At 48.3% G+C, this 23,380-nt stretch overlaps 2 protein-coding genes across 2 annotated transcripts; one reads left to right on the top strand and one right to left on the bottom strand.

The window, feature by feature from the left end:
• The first annotated feature begins 697 nt into the window (after window positions 1-697).
• Window positions 698-5,821, top strand: DYNLL1 (dynein light chain LC8-type 1). The gene is made up of 3 exons (XM_066609724.1): window positions 698-923; window positions 3,925-4,062; window positions 5,493-5,821. Exons 2-3 carry the CDS (start codon window positions 3,931-3,933, stop codon window positions 5,628-5,630), a joined length of 270 nt encoding a protein of 89 aa, XP_066465821.1. The 5' UTR covers window positions 698-923; window positions 3,925-3,930; the 3' UTR covers window positions 5,631-5,821.
• Window positions 5,822-10,937: 5,116 nt separating this feature from the next.
• Window positions 10,938-20,568, bottom strand: COQ5 (coenzyme Q5, methyltransferase). Its single transcript, XM_066609953.1, has 8 exons — window positions 20,370-20,568; window positions 17,414-17,563; window positions 15,829-16,053; window positions 14,154-14,260; window positions 12,877-12,965; window positions 12,192-12,303; window positions 11,789-11,934; window positions 10,938-11,206 (listed from the first exon to the last, which is right to left on the bottom strand). The coding sequence occupies exons 1-7, from the start codon at window positions 20,551-20,553 to the stop codon at window positions 11,833-11,835; spliced, it is 969 nt and encodes a 322-aa protein (XP_066466050.1). The 5' UTR covers window positions 20,554-20,568; the 3' UTR covers window positions 10,938-11,206; window positions 11,789-11,832.
• Window positions 20,569-23,380: the final 2,812 nt, after the last annotated feature.

The following is a 23,380-nucleotide window of genomic DNA, read 5'->3' as shown; positions in this document are numbered from 1 at the left end:
CTTCTGAGTAGACATGCCTAGGACTCCCATCAGGCACCTCCCCTCACACTGTTTTCACCTTTCCTAGTAGGAAAGCTGCTCAGAATCCAGACCTATCAGAAGTAAATCCCATAGTCGTCAATGGGGCTTACTCTCAGGAAACTGTGGATAGGATTGCAGCCTCAGAGCCCAAGCCTGTGCATGTATACTCAGGAGTAAGTCCCACTGTGGCCAGTGGGGCTCACTCCCAAGGAAGCGTGGCCAGGGCGGCAGCCTCAGCCCCCCCTTCCCCATGAGACGCTCCTTGCGCCACAGAACTTCTTTCTTCTCCTGAAGGAAAGGCGCTCTGCACATGCTCAGAGGCGTTTAGCCCGTGGTGCAGCCCTCCAGAGGTGGCTGCCTGCAGGCCCTTCCCCGGAGCGAGCGCCGTCCCGCAGAGAGGGGAGGCTGCTGTGGGGGGAGGCCCGCCCTTTACTGGTCGGCTGCGGGCCCGTTCCTTCCCCGCGGCGCCCTGGTGTCTCCGCAGGGCCTCGTCGCCCTGGCAACGGAACGCTGCCGCGCTGCATGCCGGTCCGCAACAAAACGCGGCCACAAAGCTCTGCGGGAGCGTCATGCGGCGCGACCAATCGGACGCCGGGAGTATTGTTGAGGCGGCCAATGGGCGTCGCCGGAGGAGGGCGGTGGGCGTGGCCTCCGGGACGAGGGCGCGGCCGGGCGGCGCGAGCGGCATTCGAGGCTTGCTGGCGGGCGAGAGAGGACGACGGCTGGCCGGTCTCGTGAGCGTGCGCCCCTTCTCCGCCCGCGCCCCCACCCCGTCCTGCAGGCCGCTCCCTGACGCGACGGGCGAGCCGGAGGAGCGCCGAGGGAAAGGTCGCCACCGCCGCCCAGGAAGCAGTACGAGCCGCCGCTGAGCAGCGTCACCGCCGCCCCCCCGGCGCTCCGCGGTGAGCAGCCTCGGCCGCGGCCTGCTCCCGAGCGTGCTTGCTGGGGGTGCGCGTCCCGCCCGCTGCTGCGGCCCCCTGCCCGCAGGGTGCAGCTCGAGGCCTCGGGCGGGGAGGGCTGCCGTGGCGGGGCCGCGGCGAGTTGGGGGGGCTGAACTCGCGGGAGGCTCAAGGCTCCGGTCCTGTCCCGCTTCCCCGGGGAACGCCTTTCCTCATAAGGAAGGGCTGGGGCACCTTCCTTATGAGGAAAGGCTACGGCGTTTGGGCCTCTTCAGCCTAGAAAAGAGACGCCTGAGGGGGGACATGATTGAGACATACAAAATTATGCAGGGGATGGACAGAGTGGATAGGGAGATGCTCTTTACACTCTCACATAACACCAGAACCAGGGGACATCCACTCAAATTGAGTGTTGGGCGGGTTAGGACAGACAAAAGAAAATATTTCTTTACTCAGCGTGTGGTCGGTCTGTGGAACTCCTTGCCACAGGATGTGGTGCTGGCATCTAGCCTAGACGCCTTTAAAGGGGATTGGACAAGTTTCTGGAGGAAAAATCCATTATGGGGAAAAGCCATGATGTGTATGCACAACCTCCTGATTTTAGAAATGGGTTATGTCAGAATGCCAGATGCAAGGGAGGGCACCAGGATGAGGTTATCTGGTGTGCTCCCTGGGGCATTTGGTGGGCCGCTGTGAGATACAGGAAGCTGGACTAGATGGGCCTATGGCCTGATCCAGTGGGGCTGTTTTTATGTTAGCTTCTGCAGGCTGCCCGGCGCAGTAGAGGCTCCCTCCCCAGGAAAGGCACGGGCAGCCCACTCCCGGTGCTTCAGGCAGACTGGTGCTCTGCGGTCTGCTCCTCCCTTGGGTGGGGGCTGTGGGTTGCTACTGATGGTCTGCACCGCTGTCTTACAGCCCAATCCTATCCACCCTTCCCTGGGGGGTAAGCCCCATTGACCATAATAAGGAGACTCACTTCTGGGTAGACCTGCATAGGATGGGGCTCTCAGGCTCCCATCCTGTCCACACTTTCCTGGGAATAAGTCCCATTGACCATAATGGGACTTCCTTCTGCGTAGATGTGCATAGGATGGGGCTGTTATTTTGGGGGGAAGCTCCTAATAGAGTCATGAAGCTGAAACTGGGTGTGGAGGTTGCAAGCAAGAACATGCACACTGGGATTTGGATTTTCTGTACTGCACTGAAATATTATTAAAAGCATTAAGAAATATTTCTTAATAAGGCAAAAATATTAAGGAATCTCTCCTGTCTGGGTGCGCACACGCAAGTTAGCTCTAGTCGTACTGTGTGTGTTTAAAAGTCTGCATTTTGTAGTCTTAACAAGACTCCAAAGGGGGGGGGGGATGAAAGCAAGCCCTTTAAAGGGTTTTTATGTAATGCAGGGCTAGGTGTCATAGTTCAGGAAAATGTGAGAACAGTCCCTGCCTGTGGCTAATGTGTACAGAAGGGGTGCAAAAGGAATAGGGGTGCAGAGGTATAGAATGGCTCACAGTCCAATCCTATCCACAGTTTTTCTGAGAGTCCTATTGACTCTAATGGGACTTACTTATGAGTAGACATACATAAGGTTGGGCTGTCAGTGGCTGTGGACAGGACAAGTGGCTTTATGGGTCCAGTGGGCAAAGGGAGGAATGATGGAAATGCCTGAGCTATGCTTGGGTGGGGATGGGGAGTGTCTGGCAGGGTGGACTTCTACAGGGGTGAACTTGTGCATGATGGGAATATTCTCTCCAGTGTTTCTGCCAGGCACTGAACAACTTCTTTAGACCACATTGGGTTTTTCTTGTCTCTTGGTTCTTCTGATTCACAGTCAGAAGTGGGTGTATTAAGTCCAGTAGGAGAAAGGAAGGTGAGGTATAAATTTTTTTAAAGTACTTGCTCCTAGTTTGTGATCCTGTAACAACTTATTTGCGTCATTTAAAGTAAACAATTTTTGGCATCTGAGTAGGAGTGTAAAATATCTTTTAAAAATTTCTCAACAGAACAGATTCTGTGCTCAGTGCTTTAAATTAAAAAAAGTTCATGCTTACAATCTAGTTTGAACAGTACACAGACCAAATGGGTAAGTTACTGCTTGTTAGGAGTAAGGGGCACTTCTGACAGTTATATGATACAGAGTTCCTCCACCCATGAAAGAGAAGAATGATATCTGAAGGACTCTGTGGCCAAGGGAGGCTGATCATTGATGCTTTGGGAGATTGCTGTGTCAGGAATTCCAGAGAGCATTTGTGGGTGTGAAGAACTGGAGACTCTTGATTGACTGTTGCAGAATGGTTTCTTTTGTTTAAGGCATTGCTGAATGAACAGATTTCCTTTGAGTTAATATTTGGGGTGCTTCTGAGTGAGGAGTGCAGCAGGAGAAGTTAGAAGTGGTATCTGCACGAGGGCAGGAAATGCTGATATTTGGAATGTGGTGTTAGTCAGTGTTAGCAAGGGAGGGGTTGGTGGGGCTGCTGGGTCTCCCTCAGTAACACTGAGAAGGGAACCTTTTAGTCAGATATAGCATTTCTGGATGGGGTGTTGGAATTTGGATACCTGTGAGCAATTTGGTCTGCTTTCTCTTGTAATTTAAAATGCAAGGCATCTGTAATGTTGCTGCATTCATTTTTGATTCTAATTTTAGTTGTGTTTAGGCTGGTCAGCTGCACAAGTTAGGGTCTGTGTGTGAGCTGCATGCCAAGTGTGCTTCAGTACATTGGTAAAACAGTGAGGGAAGATAAAACATGTAACTTGTTTTAAGACCCATCAGAAATGGTTAGCGGTGATTCTAGGTTACCTAATCACACATGGTTAGGGTGTGTTTCCAAGAGGCTGGATTAAACCATTTCTGCTGAATGTTGCATATTTGCAACAGGGACCAAATATGTACACCTGTTGGCTAGGAACAAACGGGTTAATGTTTTGGGAATCAATCTACTTAAGATACTTGTTTCACAGAATGGATGGTCCTATAGGCATTTCTAATTCATGTTGTGTTTTGTAGGTAACCATGAGTGATCGAAAGGCCGTGATCAAGAATGCGGATATGTCTGAGGAGATGCAGCAGGACTCTGTGGAGTGTGCTACGCAGGCCCTAGAAAAATACAATATTGAGAAGGACATTGCTGCCCACATAAAAAAGGTGAGTCTTGATCAGCTGCAGACAGTTGCTGTAGAATTCTTAGTGTAAAGAAGTTGCTACCAGGAGAAGAAACTAGTCTGAATAAGGCTGCTTAAAAATCTGTTCCCTACTAAGCACACATGAGCTTTTTGGATACAACTTCAAAACTGGCAAGGGTTTTCTTGGTTCAGGAATAAATGTGCCTGCTGGGAAAGAGTTAGCCATTATTCTGGTGCTTTTCCACAGCTTGACCAAACTCTGTTGCTGAACGTATCTTAGGGGCTTAGTCAAGCACTGAATTTGATAGAACCAGTGGGAGGGCTAATGCCACACAAATAAGACATGGGGAAAGCACCTGCTTTCCTGACACGGTGGGGGTGGGGAGAGTACAAACCTAAGAGCATTTTAGCAAAGCTCTTAATTGCAGCAAGAGAGAGAGCCTACCCTGCAGATATGAAAAAAGCTGCTTGACCATTCCAGGGGTCAGGCCAAACAGTACTCCAGCACAAGGACACAAGTGTCCTTATACTAGATTTGAAGTGGCTCTCTTGACTAGCACAAATGCATAAGATGGGGTGCAAGTCTTTCTGTAAAATAACTTGGGATTTGATGTAAAATTTGATACTGCATATTGAGAAAAATGACTTAAAGCTCATGAAAGGAGGAGTCTGCCTCAGGTTCAGGGATCATATTTTTATGTAATAAACCTGTCCACAATATTGCTTTCACAATTTGAATTATGAAGTTCTGCTGCCGCTGGTGTACAGCAATGGCAAACTTGTAAACATTGCAGGAGTGAGGAGAAGAATAGTGTCTTCTCTCCAGCAGCAACTTGGTAGGCCAAATGGGAACATGTTCTGCTCTTGCTCATTCTGTTTTGAAACTTCAGGACGATGGGGTCTTTATGTTCTAGAGGAGCCTTTCTGTATTAACCATCACTTAATAGTTTTCATAATGGCTTGTGCTGGTGACCATGGATAAAATCCTCTACAGTGCTTATATGATATGGACTTGGGTACATTTGTAATCACTGATTCCCTGGGCAATACAAACACTTGGAAGTAGATTGGATTGAGAGCCCAGGAGAAGAGAGTGCCATGCTGCCAGTCACAGTTCTGTGTTCTTTGGCCCTGGTCTGTGAGCATGTGTGGGCTTGCATGGAACATTCTTGGCAGCACTCCAGCAGCCGCTCCAAAGTTGTTGGCAATAATGTCAGTAGCATTTCATAATGGCTTCACAGTCTTGGAGGCCTGGGAACTGAAGCCTTTCAGTGTGCTGGCTTCACAGAAGAACATGTGGTGAATACACTTGAGAGTAGAAGATTGTGGTTCGGTCTCTTGATGTGCATACAGTAGAACAAGGCAGACTTAGCGGAGCAGAAGGTGTTAGGCAAACACATTGTGTGATGCTACAAATGTTTGATGCTAAGATGTAAAGTGACTCTCTTCTAGGAGTTTGACAAGAAATACAACCCTACTTGGCACTGCATTGTGGGAAGAAATTTTGGCAGTTATGTGACTCATGAGACCAAACACTTCATCTACTTCTACCTGGGCCAAGTTGCCATCCTCCTCTTCAAGTCTGGTTAGAACATGGGACTGTTCCACCCCAAAGCGCACTTGGTTTACAGGACTGCCCGTCAATTCCAAATAGACTGAAGTCTTCAGCCTCCCCCAGGGAACATACTTTGCTCTTCAAGCCTTTTGTTGTTTTAATGGACAGGTACTCCTCCGTACCAGTTTGTGTTTTTGTTGTGGCCATAAAAAATTAGCAAAAATAAGCTTGTTTGTGTTTTTCTTATACAACTGTTGGGTAAAAACTGTATTAACATACGTCCTAACAGATGACCTAGGATAAATATAAAAACTATGTGACTGACTACCAATGTTTGCATCATAGGTTTAAAATTGAACTGAGACAGTATTTGGCTAAATGAACTAGTCTTCCAAAGCTCAGTCCTATAGCTAATGTTTCTTCTTTGCTTCTTTCAAAATAAATTAACTACTAGAATGTTAGAACAACTCTATTTTGAGAGCTAGGGTGGCATAGTGGCTTGGGAGTTGGAACTTAGACCTGGAAGACCCAGGTTCAAACCCCTGCTCAGCCATAAACCTTCCTGGATGTCCTTGGGCCTGTCACTATGTACACCACTCCAGGTTCCCTAGAGGAAGGATAGCATAAAAATGATAAATCTGCTTGCAAAACATAAATGGAACCCACTTCTAAGTGCATACACTTGGAAGTCCGTGTCATTTATCACTTTTTGATCTTTTGGCTAAGATTAAGTGAGTTTGTCATGCACCCAGCTGTTTGAGGGTGTGCTTTGCTATACACCGTGGGCTTACTCCTTTGTATAAGGTGGGAGGGGGCTGTGGGGGTCAGTGGCAGAGTACCTACATTGCATGTAAAATGTCGTGGGCCTATTTCCTGGCAGCATCTTCAAGCAGGGTTCAGGAAGCCCCTTGTCTGAATCCCTGGAGAGCTGTGGTCCAGCCAAGGAGTCTGCACTGGGCTGGAGAAACTGAGGAGGCAGTGGAATATGTTCACCCTGAGATGCCAGTCTTTCCCTGACCCAGGAATCATCCTCTGCCTATACTCCCCTGTGTGTGTTCTGCTTAGGTATCTGCACAAGTATGATGATGAAAGCTTTTTAGGCTTGAACATGTTACAGGAAGAGAGTGCATAGTGTTTTAATGCTTGGTTTTGTTTACAGGTTGAGTCCCATTATGAAAAAATAATCACACTAAAGCAAATCCATTTTAAAAACAATGATCCTTTGCTAGGGGATTTAAAAACAGCTTTGCTGACCTTTGTGATGTAAGAGTCATTAAGCAGACAATCCATCAAGCAGTCTCTCTTCAGGCACTTAGAAAGTGCTCAGGGGGAAGGGAGGAGTTACTTGCTTTGGAGTGGGAGAGAATGATTGATGGTCAGCTGCCCTCTTTTGCATTAATCAGGCTATTGTTAAATAACTGTTCCTTTAAATTAAAGGGCCCTTTTCATCACTCTGAGATAGAAAAATCAATGGATAATTAGGTTATACCTGTAATCTCTTGCATGACCGTCTCCCTCCAACAGTAAGAAAAGCAGTTTCTTAAACTGATTTTAATGGGATGAATTTTCCCCTTCTCAAGGGATCAGCACATTCCTTCTCATTTGCAGTGTCCATTCGTGTTGAGTCAAATCAGTGTATAACAAGGTTGGACCTGTACTGTAAACAGCTGGGTCAAGAACTGGGCATGAGAGAGATTTCCAGTCTGCTCCCTACTGCTTGCTGCCTAGCCTGGATCATGATCCCTCACAAAGCATTCTCTACCTCAGTAAGGTTTCCCCCCCCCCATGGCTACTCCTACTGGGCTGGAACTTGTCTGTGGCAGGCAGATGGGGCTCTTGCTGCAATTCAGCTACCATTTTCTGTGATTAAAAAGAAGCCAAGTGCAATGTGCAGTTTGGCTCTGAGGCCAAACTGAGCATGAGTGCTCAGTGTCCGGAAGTGTGATGCACTGTAGAATCTGAAGAGGGCAATCCTGAAATGAGAGGCACATTCTAGCAAATGCCTTGTGATCAATATGCCACAATCATACTGGTGGTAATGTCACTTCTAAAAATACTCCTGTCATGTTCCATGATTTCTACATTCTTAATAATAATAATACCGGTATTTATATACCGCCTTTCTTGGTCTTCAAGACTATTCAATGCGGTTTACATAGGCAGGCTTATTAAATCCCCGAAGGGATTTTTACAATTTGAAAGAATGTTCTATCTTACAAGAAGCACAACATTCAGGTGTTACTTTCTTGATCTGGTTTCACATTCTGGCCTCCATCCTTCCATGCTCAGAGCAGATGGAATAGCTGCTTCAAGGTCACATGGTGCCAGTGGCCTCGAACTGGCGACCTTCGGATGTTATCTTCAGGCAAATGGAGGCTCTACCCTCTAGACCAGACCGCTTGCTTATGTAGTCAGACTGCCTGTGCAGCATTTGTTGCTTTTGTAGGTTAACTGCTTCAAGGGCCATGAATCCATACAACCTGTAATCTCTTACTACTGCCATGGTGGACCTGTGGTGGCCAGCTGCAAGGAATGTAAGATGCCACTGCTTAAGGACAGAAGAGCAACTCTGTTGGGTCTAGTCCAACTTTCTGTGTCTCACTGTGGCCCACCAGATGGCTCAGGGAGCACTCAAAACAAGGGACTTGTTGCCACTCTCTTGCACCTAGCATTTAGAGCTTCGCTCCCTCTATGATCTGGAGGTTGCATGGCTTGTAGTATGAGACTTTTCCTCTGTAATTCTGACCACTCCCCTTTGGAAGGCACCTAGAGCAGGAGCCATCACAATGTGTTGTGGTAAGGAGTTCCACAGATTATGGGCTAGGTAAAAACCTTTTCTTTCTGTTGACTTTCCTATCACTTTTAGTGGATGTCCCCTGGTTCTGGTATTGTGGCAGATAAAATTTTTCCCAGTGCGCATCATTTTACACTTAGTTAACATACAAATATATTTGCCATCTTGCCCCCCATTTCCCCAGTGTGGAAAATTTCTGTGGATCCATTCTAGATTTCACCCCCCTGAAAAGTCTGGTGTCATCTGAAAAACTTGGCTACCTTCTTGCTTATCCATAATTTGAGGTTATTTATGTACAAACTGAAAACCGCTAGTCCCAAGATTGATACCACTTTTCACCTTTCTTTTGTGAAAATAACGCGCACCACTTCGTTTCCTGTTCTGCTAGTTCCTAGTCCATGAGGACCTGCCCCTTAATTCTGAATAGTGGTTCCGGAACAGTGTCCTCTCCAGTGCGCGAAGCCTGGGTAAGGTAGATATGGAGGATAGACTGTTACGCATGCAGCAAATCCCCCCTCTCCACGTCACTGAAATGGTCCAATGGAAAGGCAGAAGCCAATACGGTTGGTTCCAGCAGCGTCACAGGAGTTGCCAGAATGTGACTTTTCAGCCATGAACTGCCTTATTGACTCCAGCTCTGGATTTTGCTTCAAGGTTGACTCCTGAAGCCTTTTCTATAACTGGATGTAGCCACAAGACAGTGGAGGTTTGGGATCAGAGTTTTCCTTCTCTCCGATGATCTGCCTTCTCAGACTAAGGAGTCCTATCTACCCGGTATCTTTGGTGAGGGACTGTGTCAAATGCATTCAAAGAATTCCAAAAATGCTTGTAATAGAAGCCTCATATTTAAACTGCTTTTCAGTATTAACCCTGCAGTTGGCTGGTCAAATCCGGACTCTCTAAGCCTTACAAGTCAGCTCTGATTTTCCTAGATTGCACTCAAATCAGCAGAGGTTCCTCACTGTTAAGTACTTTGCATTCTCTGTGAATTCAATTGGGGAAAAAGATGCTTGGCGCCTTATTCAAATTGTATACAAATACTTAAAGCATTTCTGCCCAACACTGCATATATGCAACAGGAACCAAATGTGTACACTTGTGGGCCAGGTAGAAATGGGTTAATGTCCAGACTGTAACCTCAGCTTGGAGAAGGTAAAGTTCAGCCTTTTCTTGCTTAAATTTGTACTGAGGGCTAAGCTTGAACCAGCTAGAGAACCCTGTTAACAGTGGCATTTCTTTCTCTGGGAAGGTGCAAGAATGTCTCCTAATTGATGGAGGGCAGCAGCATCCACACTGAAAAGAGACTTGCCTGCTTCCAAGGAGCACAGAAGCATCTTGGTTTTTGCTGCTTTTGGATTGGCTGCATTAATCCTTGTATGTCTTAGCAACAGCTGAGAACTTGGCTGCTAACAACACTTCAACAGAGACACAAAAGCCCAGGCTGTCAGGAGGGGCAGCCCAGTGTGCCAGAGGATGGACATGCTGTATTATCTTCACATATTGGCAGCTGCAATTTGTTGGTTTGTGCACCAGTTCAGCCAGCAGTGGCTCTGCCATGAGGTAGGTGTGGCAAGGATGCAGCAGTTAGCTAAGACTGCCTTGCAAAACCACAGGTGGGCCTAGAGAGGGTTGAGAAATAGCAGCACCAGGCTTAAGTAGGCAGCTACTCTTAAATGAAACCGGATCCACTCCACCTATGGCCTGCTATTTCAGCACAGGCAGCTGAATGCAGGGAGGGGTCAGTATCCCAACACTTTGGATCAGTATAAGATACTTCAGCATGTGCCTGATTCTTCCCTGGCTGCAGTAAAAAGAAAACTGGCTCTAACTTCTGCTGAACTCAGCCCCTGAAGGGACAAGCTGTCCAGGCTTGGGCCAAAGCACTTGTGAATTTTATATGACTCTTAAGAATTTTCATAATGGAAAAATATTTGTAGCTGCAGGGCTGTGCAATCTTGTCTGCAGCAAAAATGACCCAGCCCAGCAGTTGCTTCAATGCAACAGGAAGAAGAGGTTGGGGGAGGGAGAGTGGAGGCAGCAGGAAGGTGTGTGCACACACGGTTACACCACTGCTCCAGATATGTTGGGCTGGATATGGCCAGGACAGCTCCAGGCATAAAACATTCTAGCAAGCTTTTCTCTTGGAGCAAGTCAGGAATTTCCTAGACCATGCAGTGCACAGCTGCACTACAAAAGATGGCCAGTCACAACAGCAACTTCTCAGCCTACCAAGAACCATGGCAGAATGTCTTAAATTCTCAACACCCGGTGAATCTGTATAGCAGAGTGCCCAGACTCACTTCTGCCCTATAGCTTATCCTGACAAGTTGTGGCTCAGTTTCACTCTTGTGAATTTTTGCAACACCCCATGTATGCCAGAATGTGAGTACTCATTAAGGAGAGATGGCTATTATCAGCCTGCATCTCAGCACAGAACAGACTGACATGGCCTCAGGCCTTCAGGCAGCCCAGCTTGATGACTGCATCTATTTCAACTACCTGCAGCTTGCTTTAGCCCCTCATGTTCCATAATTTAATGAAAAAAGGCTGAAAATCTGAAGGTTTTTAATAAATATACCACGTAATCTCACTGGAGGTTACTGAAAGGTAGATGAAACAAAGATTTTTCATTAGAAGGCTGCATTTGTCTCCTTTCCCACACGGTCCTCAACCGAGAGCCCTTCATGCGATGGCAACACAGGTGAGGCTGGAGTATGGCTGAAGTTCTTTTGTGCTTCAGCTTTTTGATCCCATGATTTTTATGGATATCAATGAAGACCAAGGTTAGGAGTGATTAACACAAGCTCTTGGTGGTACCTGGAAAGATGAACAGATACTGTAAATAGCCACAGCACTAAAGAATGCAACAGAAAAATCATGGCTTTTCTATGACTTAAAACTTGGAGATTAGCAGCTCAATCCTATTCAGCACTGGTGCAGCAGGGCTGCAGGGCCCACCTCATATCCAGCACTGCAACTGGGCAGACTGGAGGTCTTCTCAGGCTAAAGGGACTTGCAACAGCAATTTAGCTTTCAGGCCCAAGACATGGACTGAGATACAGCAGAGGCCTCCTCCGCCTTCCTCACCCCCTACCGCATTTGAATTGCCCCCTTCATTGACCTGAAATACCCCCTCCCCACCTCCATTCTGCCCATCCCTCTGCCACCCAGCACAGTGCTTGCCTGCTCCGGCAGCCATTGGGCTGAATTCAGCACAGGCCTTCCTACAGGTGTTGCCTACTCACAAGCTGTCACAAATGCACACGTTTGCAACAGCTAGAATGGTACAGTGATCACTGCACCAGTGCAAGCCCATATTAGAATTGGGCTGTAAGTTACTTAAGTTTGCTTTGACAACATGGTAGTATTTGAATTTCACCATCAGGAAGCTTTGTTCACCTTTCAGGTCTTTTTTTCCCCCCTAAATGCACTTAAGACGAAGGTCACAACTTGAAGCCAGAATGCAGAGCAACGATGCCTGAACTCAGGTTTTGATATTTCACCTGCAAGAAGTTGGCGTCTTCAATCATCTCCTTGAATTCCTCCTGAAATGCAGCAACAGAGATGTTGGTGTCCAGTGATGAAGTTAAATTGCAACACCACAGGCTGGTCTGAGGCAGACACAGCAACTCAAAGTTAAGCCTGTCTAAGTCTGTGCCTGGAAACCCTCTATGTGTCCCTTCAAGTCTTGTGAAAGAAGAAAAGCAGGAGAAGAATGGATTCTTCTTGTGTAACCTGAGCCTGTCCATTTCCCCCACATTAATATCAATGGGACCTAATCCCCGTTAAGCGTGTTTCTTACCTGGGCAGGAAAGCGCCTGATGCTCTCTACAAGATATTGATAGGACTTCCAATCGCCAGCTATAACCTCACCTAGCACAGGTATGACCTGAAAGCTGTACAGGTCGTAGAGGCTATGAGAAGGAAAAGTTGCAGGTGAATACAGGCTCCTCAGAACTACTTGATGGTTGGCAACCTTCAGTCTAGACAGTCCCTAAACTGATTTGTCTTTGGTAGCTTAGAATTTCTTCCAAAGTTTCTGAAACAACTTCTTTGTCAAGGGCACCAAGGCAAAACAGGTGGTGTCCACAGACCTTCTTGGGGGGCTGTCCCACCCTCCCTTCCCCTAGATGCCCACTCAGATCTAAGCCTAAAGAGCTGCAGGATTTTCCTCTTTGGACTGGCATTCACTAGCCACAATCAAATAGGTCTGGGGTATCCCCCATTTCATTGTTTTGTTTTTGTCTCCTGGCTTCCTCAAGCTTTTAGGAGACCTGTGCCCTTGGGAAGAGAGGCAAGGCTAACCTGAGATGGATTCCTCCAAAGGGAAGAGGGGGGTGCTCTGCCCTACCTAGGGAGAGGGGTGTAGACAGAGCTCCTTAAGAGTTTTCCTCTCCAGGAGTTTTCTTGAGGCTTCAGAACTTCTCACAGTATTGGGTAAATATTTGCTCAAGAAGGTGGAAGACAACAGAAGGGCCCAATCCAACCTGGAAAGAAGGGCATTGTTGACTTGGCTGAATTCCAGACAGAGAAATCGCCCTCCAGGTTTCAGGACTCTGTAGGCCTCCTGAAGCGCCTGGAATGAGATAGATGCAAAATGAACATGTGGTGGGCAGAGTCTTGGTGCCTTGCTTCATTTGCTGCCCAGCTCAAAATGTGGATTCTTGTGGCCAAGTTTTTGTTGGGTCAAACAAAACATCAGCCACATTCTCAGTCAGGGAGAGCTTTTTTATTTCCAGGACAGACCAGCCATTTTGTGGGTGGCATCAAAATGGCCAACAGATTTGAGTCATTTGGGTTGGCATTTGGCAGAATGCAGGGTGGAGGGGCACAGCAGAACCTTATTCTGGCACCCCGATTTGCTTGCAAATGGAAGCCATCTTTTGCCCCATCTCTTTGGCACCAGGTTCTCAAGGCCTTGACTCTTGTTTCTTCTTCAATTCAGTAAAGTAGACCTCAAAAGCCTAGCTGGTTCAGTGAAGCCTTTGTGCCCAGGATGCAAAGAAAGTCTGGCTGGATCACACCAAGGTCCATCTAGTCCAGCAATGTTTCCCAGAGCGACCCCAGCCAGATGCCTCCAGAAAGTCTCTAAGCAGGAAATGAAGGCAATCTGCCTCTCCAGCTACTGCTGCCCTGCAGTGACTGTTCAGTGGCACACAGCCTCTGTAACTGGAAAGACCAGTTACCTGCCATAACAAACGGCCAAAGGTATACCAAATACCAGGGACATGCAATGGAAAGACCCTTCTCTATGCATCCTGCTTCTGAACTCCTGCAGGCATCTGATTGCTCTTGCTGGGATAGGCAGCCCTTTGGAGCTGATCCAGTACAGCAAATGACACAGGTCAACACACATCTTGCTGTCTTATTCGACTTATTCCTGGGTACTTTTGGGGCGCAGATTCAAAAAAATGGCATCAGTTTTGCCCGAATGGCTCTGGTTTTGGGAGTATGGCATAACCTCATTACTCATTCATTCATTCATTCATTCATTCCACCTTTATTGGCATAAAATAACCTCATTACTGAATGGTTCAAGCAACTTTGTTGTGAGGAAGCTGCTTGAACCATTTCCTAATGAGGCTGTGCCACATCTGTGAAACTAGAAGGCAAAACAGAGGCCACTTTTGAAATCAGCACCCTGAATTAATATAAAACCACCATAAATTCTGAGGGGAAAAAAGTTTTTCTGACCACTTCGCAGGTAGGTGTTAAGTTACTAGAAGAGCCAAACCAAATTCCAACCAATGGTATCTGTGCTCACCTGGTCAATCCGAGTGACATTTCGGATTCCAAAGGCAATGGTATAAACATCAAAACTGTCATCGTTGAAGGGAAGCTCCTCAGCATTCCCAACCACCCAGGATAAGCCTTTGAAGGAATCGAGAAGAAATTTCTCAATGCTACAGCCTCAAGGAGAAAGGCTCCCTTCTAACAGACAGGCTTCTGTGTGAAGATAGCATACATTCTCTGGGAAGAAAGGGCTGGCATTTCTACTGCTGGGAACTAACTGTAGGAATGCTACCCTCCCTTTCCCAGAACTGGAATTCTCAGGTAAGAAATTCCTGCTTTCTGGGACTATAGGAATGATTATTAGATGCAATATATGTACATTTATTGTGTGCATTGTGTGTATTACACCAATACATGAAGCCTTTACGAAGTAAAAGGCCAGCTCTCTGCCCCATGAAGCTTAAAGTCTAAAATTCAACACAGGGAAGACAACCAGATGTGCACACAGACAGATTTTCAGATGGATGGGAGACATAAAGCAAATTATATGCCTCTCCTCTGCATGAGGTTCTGCACCTACTCAAAGTGTTAAGAGCCACTACAAAAGCAGCAGTATCCATAGCTGCAAAGTAAAGCTCCCTGTTGCAAATTACAGGGCAGCCAGCTACTGGGTGGGACGTGAACAGGAGTGCTTTAGGTCTGTGATGATCTAGACTTCCAGCTTGCAAAAAAGCTTTCAGTATGAATCTGCACTTATCAATTTCCAGTTGTTTGGGGGTTTGGCCTGAACACCAACAGCCCCTCCAGAGCAGCACAACCCTGTTGGAGAGAAACAGCTGTGCTTCTTATCCAGCTATTCACTCAACAGGTTCCACAATTACACAATGAACCTGTGGGTTTGTTTTAAGAAGAGCATTTTTAGCAAGCTAGAAGAAGCAGAGGTGACGATGGCATGGCAGCCTCTTACCTTTCAAATTCATGTGCAGCCTAATCCTATGCATGTTTATGCTGGTTACATCCTGCCAAGCACAATGGGGTTTCTTCCCTAGTAATGATGTGCTGAATTACTGGATCATGCACAGAGTCTGCTTGAGTGCCCAGGCCCACTCTGGTGAATTTTATCTCTGCTGATTATTTACCCAATAAAATAACTGATGCTTCTTAAAAAAAAACTTACTTGTAGAGATGTCTGCAGCTCCTTTAATGAGGAATGCACAGGAATGTTCAGTCCTTGGTTTTTAGATACTAGGGTTATGCAACTGGAGGCCAACAAAATCACATCTGCCTCCCAGTACAGCCCTATAATGTTCATGCACGTACAACTGTAGTAGGGCCCAATTCTATCCAACTTTCCTATGTCGGCACAGCCACAATGCAGCCTTGAGGAAGGGAACAAATGTTCCCTTACCTGGAGAACGGCTCCATGATTGCCCCCTCACTGCAGGATGCAGTGCATGCCCCACTGGCATGGCTGCACTGGTGCTGGAAAATAGGATTTGACCCCAAGTCAGCTTCTTTCTCTAAAGCTGACACAGAAGCAAAGGCTCCAACACTCTCTCCTCTGGCACGAACAGCAACAAAATGTTCTCATACCTATGCACAAGCCAAGGCACGCTGAAAACATGGCCAGTGAACAATTAGTTGCTACATCCACACAAAACCCGCACCCTGGCTTAAATCCCCTTGCTCAAAAGCAAGCCCGTCACCTTCTGAGTAGCCCAGGCGCTGCGATTTCTGCTTCCCAACCTTCAGCATCTTCTGGTTAATGTCGCAGATCACCACACGGGAGCCCCCCAGGGACTGATGCGCCTCTTCCTGATAAAGGCTGGAAATTTCCTGCCATGATAGATTCTGATGGGATTTCAGCTTCTGCTGGACTTGATGCTCCCGCTGGGAACGAACATAATTGATAAAGCGAAAGGCGATGTCACCTGCGTTTGTTTCGAAAGGAAGATGCAACATGTGGGATTTTCCCTGGAAATTTAAATCTTTTTAAAGAATACAGAAAAAGGACGGCAAGTGTTTGCGTATTTATTCGTTAAGAATTGTGGCCTCCACCATCCCATGGGCTCACGACGAACATCAAACAGCTGGGATGCTGCAGCAGAACTCCCACCATTCATTTTCAACTACTGTGAGTCTCTTATCCATAACTCTTACCTGCTCATGCTGCATCCAGTGCAGCTTAGGAGCAGGCTGGAGGTAAGGGGATTCCCCCCCCCCCTTTCCCTGTGTCAAGCTCCAGCCTGCCCAACTGGATCTGTGCCACCTAAATTGCTGGCGCAAGTTTCAGGGAGGAGGTGGTTCATAAATCCCGTGTTGGGCTTCCAGGCCTCGGAGGGGGAACAAGATTCAGCGTGCACTAGCATTGCCAATCCTGCCCCTCCAAGCCTGAACCACGTCTGCCTCTGTTCCGTCTTTCCCCCTGTGCCACTTGGCGCTGTACTCACCAGTGCCACTGGCCGCAGCTCCAGATCCAGCACCAGAAGGACAGCACAGGCCTTCCCACCAGTGCTCCTTACTTATATGGTGCTGCAAACATGCTTTATGGCACATTTGTGACATACCAAGGCTGCTGCACCAGCACTATAAGCAAACAGGACTGGGTTGTAAGACTACTGTTCTTCTTTGTCTGTGTGATCCCTTCGCCCTCCAGAGGCTCACTTCAGCAGAGTTCAAAAACTTCTGGACCAATGAATTCCATTGGACCATTCCAGTTCCTGGTCTTAAGAATAGAAGGTAGCATTTCTTGTTCTCACTGTCACCCCCAGTTTCATTCCACTAGCCAGATATGGCTGGCTTGATGCAACTGCCCTCCTTCCAGTTTGCTTGTATAATATTCTTTTTCAGGAGGATAAACCAGTGAACAGATTAAAGACTCTGCACCCTAGAAAAAAAATTCAGGAACTAAAGATGGATGTCTGCCTTGACAGCCAATTAAAACTGGGAGTCGGTAAACAGGCTTCATGCTGCATATTTTACACACTGCCCAGAACTTAGGGGAAAAGCTTTGCTACTCTCCAACCTCAGAAAACCAAGGACCACGTAAGAGAAGCTACCTCAAATGGCATGTGCTTTGAAACTCGAGCCAAACCTCCATCTGAGAGCTACTGTAGTGGGTAAGAGTTATGGCTAAGAGTCTGAGGGCCCAATCCTGGCCAGCTTTCCAGTGGGGATCCCAAGATCTGACAGGTTTGCTCTAGGGACTACGTCTACCTGAAGCGTTTGGCACACTCAGGAAGTGCAGCTCCAACGCTCTGCCTTCCGATTCTTCACATGCCTAAGCATTACCTGTCCCTCCAGCCACATCCAGCAACTGGGTTCCAGGGTAAGGGTTCATCTGACGCAGGAGGATGTCCTTCCACAGCCGGTGGATCCCCAGGGACATTGAGTCATTCATGAGGTCATACTTCTCCGCCACATTTTCAAAAACATGATACACTGAAAAGGATTTAAAGCCAAGACCAAAGAAAAACATAGTAAGATTTGGGCAGTTTCCCTGGTCTTTCTAGTTACAGAGGCTGTGTGCCACTGAACACTCACTGCAGGGCAGCAGTAGCTGGAGAGGCAGATTGCCTTCATTTCCTGCTTAGAGACTTTCTGGAGGCATCTGGCTGGGGTCGCTCTGGGAAACAGTGCTGGACTAGATGGACCTTGGTGTGATCCAGCCAGGCTTTCTTTGCATCCCTGCATCCTGGGCACAAAGGCTTCACTGAACCAGCTGGGCTTTTGAGGTCTACTTTACTGAATTGAAGACGAAACAAGAGCAAGGTCTTGTTTCAAGAACAAGAAACAAGAACAAAGTCTACTTTACTGAACTGAACAAGAAACAAGTCGTATCCTGGAGGGCTTCTGAGGAGGTGGGGAGGCTGTGGACCAGGCATGACTTCTGGATAAGTTATTGTGGCACTGCGACCCTGCCTCCATTAGGACTCCAGCATCCATGGAGCCTGTTATCCTCAGGGATTTCAGGAATGAAACTGCCACTGATAATGAAGGGTCACTGTAAGTGGTTGGCAGCCATCAACACCCCGATCTTCTGTGACATCTTTGGCTCAGCCCTGCAGTCCTCATCTCTGACAGAAACCTGCTTCTTATTACTATGTTTCTATTCCTCCCAAATCCCCTTGTGCAGTGGCTCCCAAACTTTTTTGACTGGCAGCTCCCTTGACCTACTGGGCCATTGGTCACAGATCCCCATTATGGCTATAATCCTATACATTGTTTAGGGTGGGAGATTTTTTGCCAGGATTCTGCAGCTCCCCTGGTTGATTTCCGTGGCTCTCCAAGGAGGCATGGTTCACAGTTTGGGAACCACTATTGTAGCATCTCTCCCATTGTCAGGCTAGGCTTCCCTGAGCAGAGAACAAGCTTTTTGGCTTATGTAATTCTGGAACACACCGGTTGCACAGATACTACTAAATGTGTGAACCACATTTGCACAGCATGCAAAGGCATCATTGTTTGAAGAGACCCGTGAAGTCTGATGGCTGGAAGAGAAGCCTGGGCTAGCTTCAGACCCCGACTCCTTTTTCTATCTGTCCTTTTATCCCGGCACAAGGCTGCTGGGTTTCCAGTCAAAGCCCTGCACTGGAACCCCCTCCCCCCACAATGGTGCATCAGAACTCCACCATTGCCATTGATGGTCAAGTAGGTGAAGGGCCTCTGATCTCAACTTTCCTGTCCCCTCCCCCAAAATACTCCTCTAATCTGATGCTCACCATTTCTCTTCCCCCTTCTCACCATTCTCTCTTCCTTCCTTCCTCTCTAGTCCTCCTGGGACAAGGAGAAAACCTTCTGGCTGCCTACTCTGATGATGGTGGTGGATGATAGGGGCACAGTTTGGTAGAAGAGAGCATAATTCCAGGGGTGGGGGTTAGCAGAGCCCAGCACATGAAGGTGGGCACATGAAGTTGCCTTCCAAGTTTATCTGAGTCAAATGACAGACAATTTTTGACACAGAGGAGCAAGTGCAAATTATGTCATTACAAGAGGCACCTGTTGCACCACCACATCTGTTTTAACACAGCATTAAGTACACACAATCCCAGCTGAGAGAAAGACAGACAGGAGGGAGTTGTCTGCTCTGTGAGGTATTAGTTTTCTACTTGCAGGGATCTTGTCTTATTCTTTAAGACACATGGAGCATTCACAGATACTACCACCTCCTGTCATGGACTCCTGTCCATGGACCTCCTGTCATGGACTCTTCGCTCACAACAGGAGAGGAAACTGAGCGCTTTCCACATGCGCTGCCTCCGACACATCCTCGGCATCACCTGGCAGGACAAAGTTCCAAACAACACAGTCCTGGAACGTGCTGGAATCCCTAGCATGTATTCACTGCTGAAACAGAGACGCCTGCGTTGGCTCGGTCATGTCGTGAGAATGGATGATGGGCGGATCCCAGAGGATCTCCTCTATGGTGAACTCGTGCAAGGAAAGCGCCCTACAGGTAGACCACAGCTGCGATACAAGGACATCTGCAAGAGGGATCTGAAGGCCTTAGGAGTGGACCTCAACAGGTGGGAAGCCCTGGCCTCTGAGCGGCCCGCTTGGAGGCAGGCTGTGCAGCATGGCCTTTCCCAGTTTGAAGAGACACTTTGCCAACAGTCTGAGGCTAAGAGGCAAAGAAGGAAGGCCCATAGCCAGGGAGACAGGCCAGGGACAGACTGCACTTGCTCCCAGTGTGCAAGGGATTGTCACTCCCGGATTGGCCTTTTCAGCCACACTAGACGCTGTGCCAGAACCACCTTTCAGAGCACGATACCATAGTCTTTAGAGGCTGAAGGTTGCCAATATGTATGTACCACCTCCTGTGGTCTGAAGTGGTACAATCCCTTCTCTTTCAGTTCTACAAAACAGAGAGAGACAAAGGAGAACCTTGTTTGCTCCCTGGGGCTCGAGTTTTCTACTTGTAGGTCCCCGAGATGCTGGTTTGGGGATGTTGTTTTATTCTTTAAGGCACACAGAGTATTCACAAATATGGTTTCTAGGGGTACAGTTTCTTGTCTTTCAAGTCTATGAAAGAGAAGGAGAGACAAGAAAGGAGAGCCTCAACTGCTCCCCGAGGAGCTGGCTGTCTGCTTGCAGGGACCCTGAAGAGCTAGCTTTCCCCTTGCAGGGATGTTTTATTCTTTAAGACACCTTCACAAGTGCAGCCCCTTCTGTTTCAGGTCAATGATGACGATGATGATGAACTGATCATCATCACCCACTACCCCGCGGGGGGGGGCGTCCTTCTCACCCTTCTCCTCCTTCTCCGCCTCGGACACGGTCTGGAAACCGAAGTGCGCATTCCCCTCGCCGCTGCCGTCCGGGCGCCCCGCCCGGCCGCACAGGCCCCGGCCCAGCAGGAGCCGCAGCAGCCGCCGCCGCCCCTGGCAGCCCCCCAGCACTCGCCCGCCAGCAGCCGCCGCGGGCGCTGCCATCTTGCCTGACCTTCCAGCCGTACGGCCTCGGCTCGCCCCGCCCCTCCGGGTGTCCCCGCCCCCTCCACTGGCGCGGCGGGGAAGCATAGACTTGAAAACGGTAGAAGACGCGCCCAGGGCCGCGTTTCCGGGTTTTCATTTCACAAGCGCAGGCTTTGGGCGGGGTTGGAGCTGAACGAGCCTGACCTTTGCTGAGCCCTGGACAGGATGCTTCATACGAGGGGCTTCTGGTTGGGGATCCAAGCCCTGCATGGCACTGCCCTCTGGCAGCCCCACCCTATGCAGAAGGGAGTCCCATGGGGTTCAGTGGAATTCTCCCAGGAAAGCGTGCCAAGGACGGCAGCCCCAGAGCCCCAGCCTAGGCAGGTCAACTCAGAAGTAAGCCCCATGATAGTTGATGGAGTTTGCTCCCAGGTAGGTGTGGACAGGATGGCAGCTTCAGGGCCCCATCCTATCCAATTTCCCAGTGCCAGCACAGCCATGCCAGTGGAGCATGCAGTGCATCCTGTCCTGGGGAGGCAGTGACAGAGGCACCCCCTGCCAGGCTCAGGGCCCCGATCCTATCCAACTCGCCAGTGCCGTGCAGCTGTCCCCATGGGGCATGTGCTGCATTATGTGTTGGGGGCAGTCACAGAGGCCTTCTCAAGGTAAAGGAATGTTTGTCCCCTTATCTCAGGTTCTGCATTGCAACTGCACCAGTGCTGGAAATTTGGATAGGATTGGGCCCTCAGTCCCTTTGTGTTCAGTGGCACTTAGGGCCCAATCCTATTCAACTTTCCAGCACAAATGCAGCCCCAAGGAAAGGAAACAAATGTCCCCTTCCCTTGAGGATGCTGAGTGCTTCCCCATGTCAGGATGCAGCACATGCCACATTGGCATGGCTGCATCACTGCTGGAAAGATGGATAGGATTGGGCCCCGGGTAATGTGCAAGAGTTGCAACCAAAGTGTGCAGAACAAAGGAACGTAGGAATTCATTGTCATTCCACTTAGCAAGGCCCTCAAATTAGCCACAAATATGTACGCTTGTCATCCTACCAACTTCGAAGGTAACTGTGCGCAAAGCTACTTTGCTACACAACAGCTCAACCCTATGCCTGTCCACCAAGAAATAAGGGCCAAATCCTATCCGATGTTCCAGTACTGGTGTAGCTGTGTCAATGGGGTGTGCGCTGCATCCTTTGGTGGAAAGGTAGTTATAGAGGTCTCCACTAGGTAAGGGGATGTTTGTTCCCGTGCCTCAGAGTCGCATTGCAGCTGCACCAGTGCTGGAAAGTTGGATAGGATTGGGCCTTAAGTTCCACTGTGTTCATTGAGGCTTACTCCCAGGAAAGCTGTGCATAGGATTGCAACCCAAAGTTCATGATGAGGGAGAGCTGCCCCCCAAGAGCCTAACCTGGGCATGACACTTGGAAGAGGTTGCAAAAGAAAGCGTGGAGGAGCACCCCTTTTCCAGGACATGTCCTCTTTGTCCTCATGTCTTGAAAAGAACTTAAATGTCCTCCTTTTCCCTGGGAGCAGGCAGCACAGAGCCTGCTTGGAATTAATAACTTATATGTAATATAGTTTAAAATTTAATAATATAGTGCACTGGTTTTCAAACTTTTAGCACCAGGACCCACTTTTTAGAATGAGAATCTGTCAGGATCCACCGGAAGTGATGTCATGGCCAGAAATGACATCATCATCAAACAGAAAGTGTTTTAACAATCCTAGGCTGCAGTCCTACCCACACTTAGGGCCCAATCCTATCCAATTTTCCAGTGCCGGTGCAGTTGTACCAATGGGGCTACGCTGCATCCTGTGGTGGGGAGGCAGTCACAGAGGCCTTCTCAAGGTATGGCAACATTTGTTCCCTTATCTTGGGGCTGCATTGCGGCTGCACCAGTGCTGGAAAGTTGGACAGGATTGGGCCCTTACCCAGGAATAAGTCCCATTGACTATTATGGTTAAAAGCATATACATAGTAGCCTGTTAAAAGTACAGATCTGTCACATTTCCCCAGATGCAGTCACATCCCATGGTAGCATAAAGTCTAACAGATTAAAATTAAAATGAATGGGGACCCACCTGAAATTGGCTCACAGCCCACCTAGTTTGAGACCCACCACAGTTTGAGAAACACTAAATCAGGGGTGCTCAATAGGTGGATCGCGATCTACCAGTAGATCGCTAGGCAAAATGAGTAGATCGCGGAGCCCTGTCTCTCCAAACTGTTAATATGTCAGTTTCGTCTAGTGACTAGACAAAACTGACATATTTAGCTGACACTAAACTGAAACTGACACTTTAGCTGCTCTTCAGGCATGCAGCAACAAAACTGATGAAACTGACTAGACTCCAGCAGGGCTCCATACATTAAAGGGGGTGTCTGTCAGACGCTTCCTTCCCCCCTGGTAGATCTCCAGGCCTTGCTGGGTTTCAAAGTAGCTCTGGAGCCAAAAAAGTGTGAGCACCCCTGCACTAAATAGTGTTTAAAATGAACCCCATGAAAGCCACATGTGAGTGACTTTAGCTTTAATTTTGTCATGAACAGCATTGTTCTTGGCTGTCCTCCATCCCGGGGTGCCTGGTCCTGCTCTGCGATTATGACGTCATGACTCCCAGGAGAGCCCCCATCCTTGATACAACCACAGCCCACAAGCTCTTCTTTTGACTACAACTCCCATGAGGTCACACGGCAGCGCGGCCGTCTACTGGCCGGCCGTGCCGTTTACATCATCGGGAGGCGTAAACCACGACTCCCGGTATGCTTTGACAGCATCGGAGAAGTAAACAGCACCAATGCATGCCGGGAGTCGTAGTTTTTTTATCCCTGCTCCTGCCGC

The sequence above is a fragment of the Tiliqua scincoides genome, chromosome 14 (genome assembly GCF_035046505.1).
Source record: "Tiliqua scincoides isolate rTilSci1 chromosome 14, rTilSci1.hap2, whole genome shotgun sequence".
NCBI lineage: Eukaryota > Metazoa > Chordata > Lepidosauria > Squamata > Scincidae > Tiliqua > Tiliqua scincoides.
Note: the sequence above shows the minus strand (reverse complement) of the source record. Positions and strands in the feature narration are given on the sequence as shown.

Bases quoted from the DNA above. Each gene is read 5' to 3' on its own strand.
- COQ5 (XM_066609953.1), bottom strand. From the start codon at position 20,553: ATGGCAGCGCCCGCGGCGGCTGCTGGCGGGCGAGTGCTGGGGGGCTGC. The intron at 14,261-15,828 runs GTGACGGGCTTG...ATTCCTTCAAAG, and splicing joins GCGCCTGGGCTACTCAGAAG to GCTTATCCTGGGTGGTTGGG. The intron at 12,966-14,153 runs GTGAGCACAGAT...ATCTCATTCCAG, and splicing joins ATGTCACTCGGATTGACCAG to GCGCTTCAGGAGGCCTACAG.
- DYNLL1 (XM_066609724.1), top strand. From the start codon at position 3,931: ATGAGTGATCGAAAGGCCGTGATCAAGAATGCGGATATGTCTGAGGAG. The intron at 4,063-5,492 runs GTGAGTCTTGAT...ACTCTCTTCTAG, and splicing joins TTGCTGCCCACATAAAAAAG to GAGTTTGACAAGAAATACAA.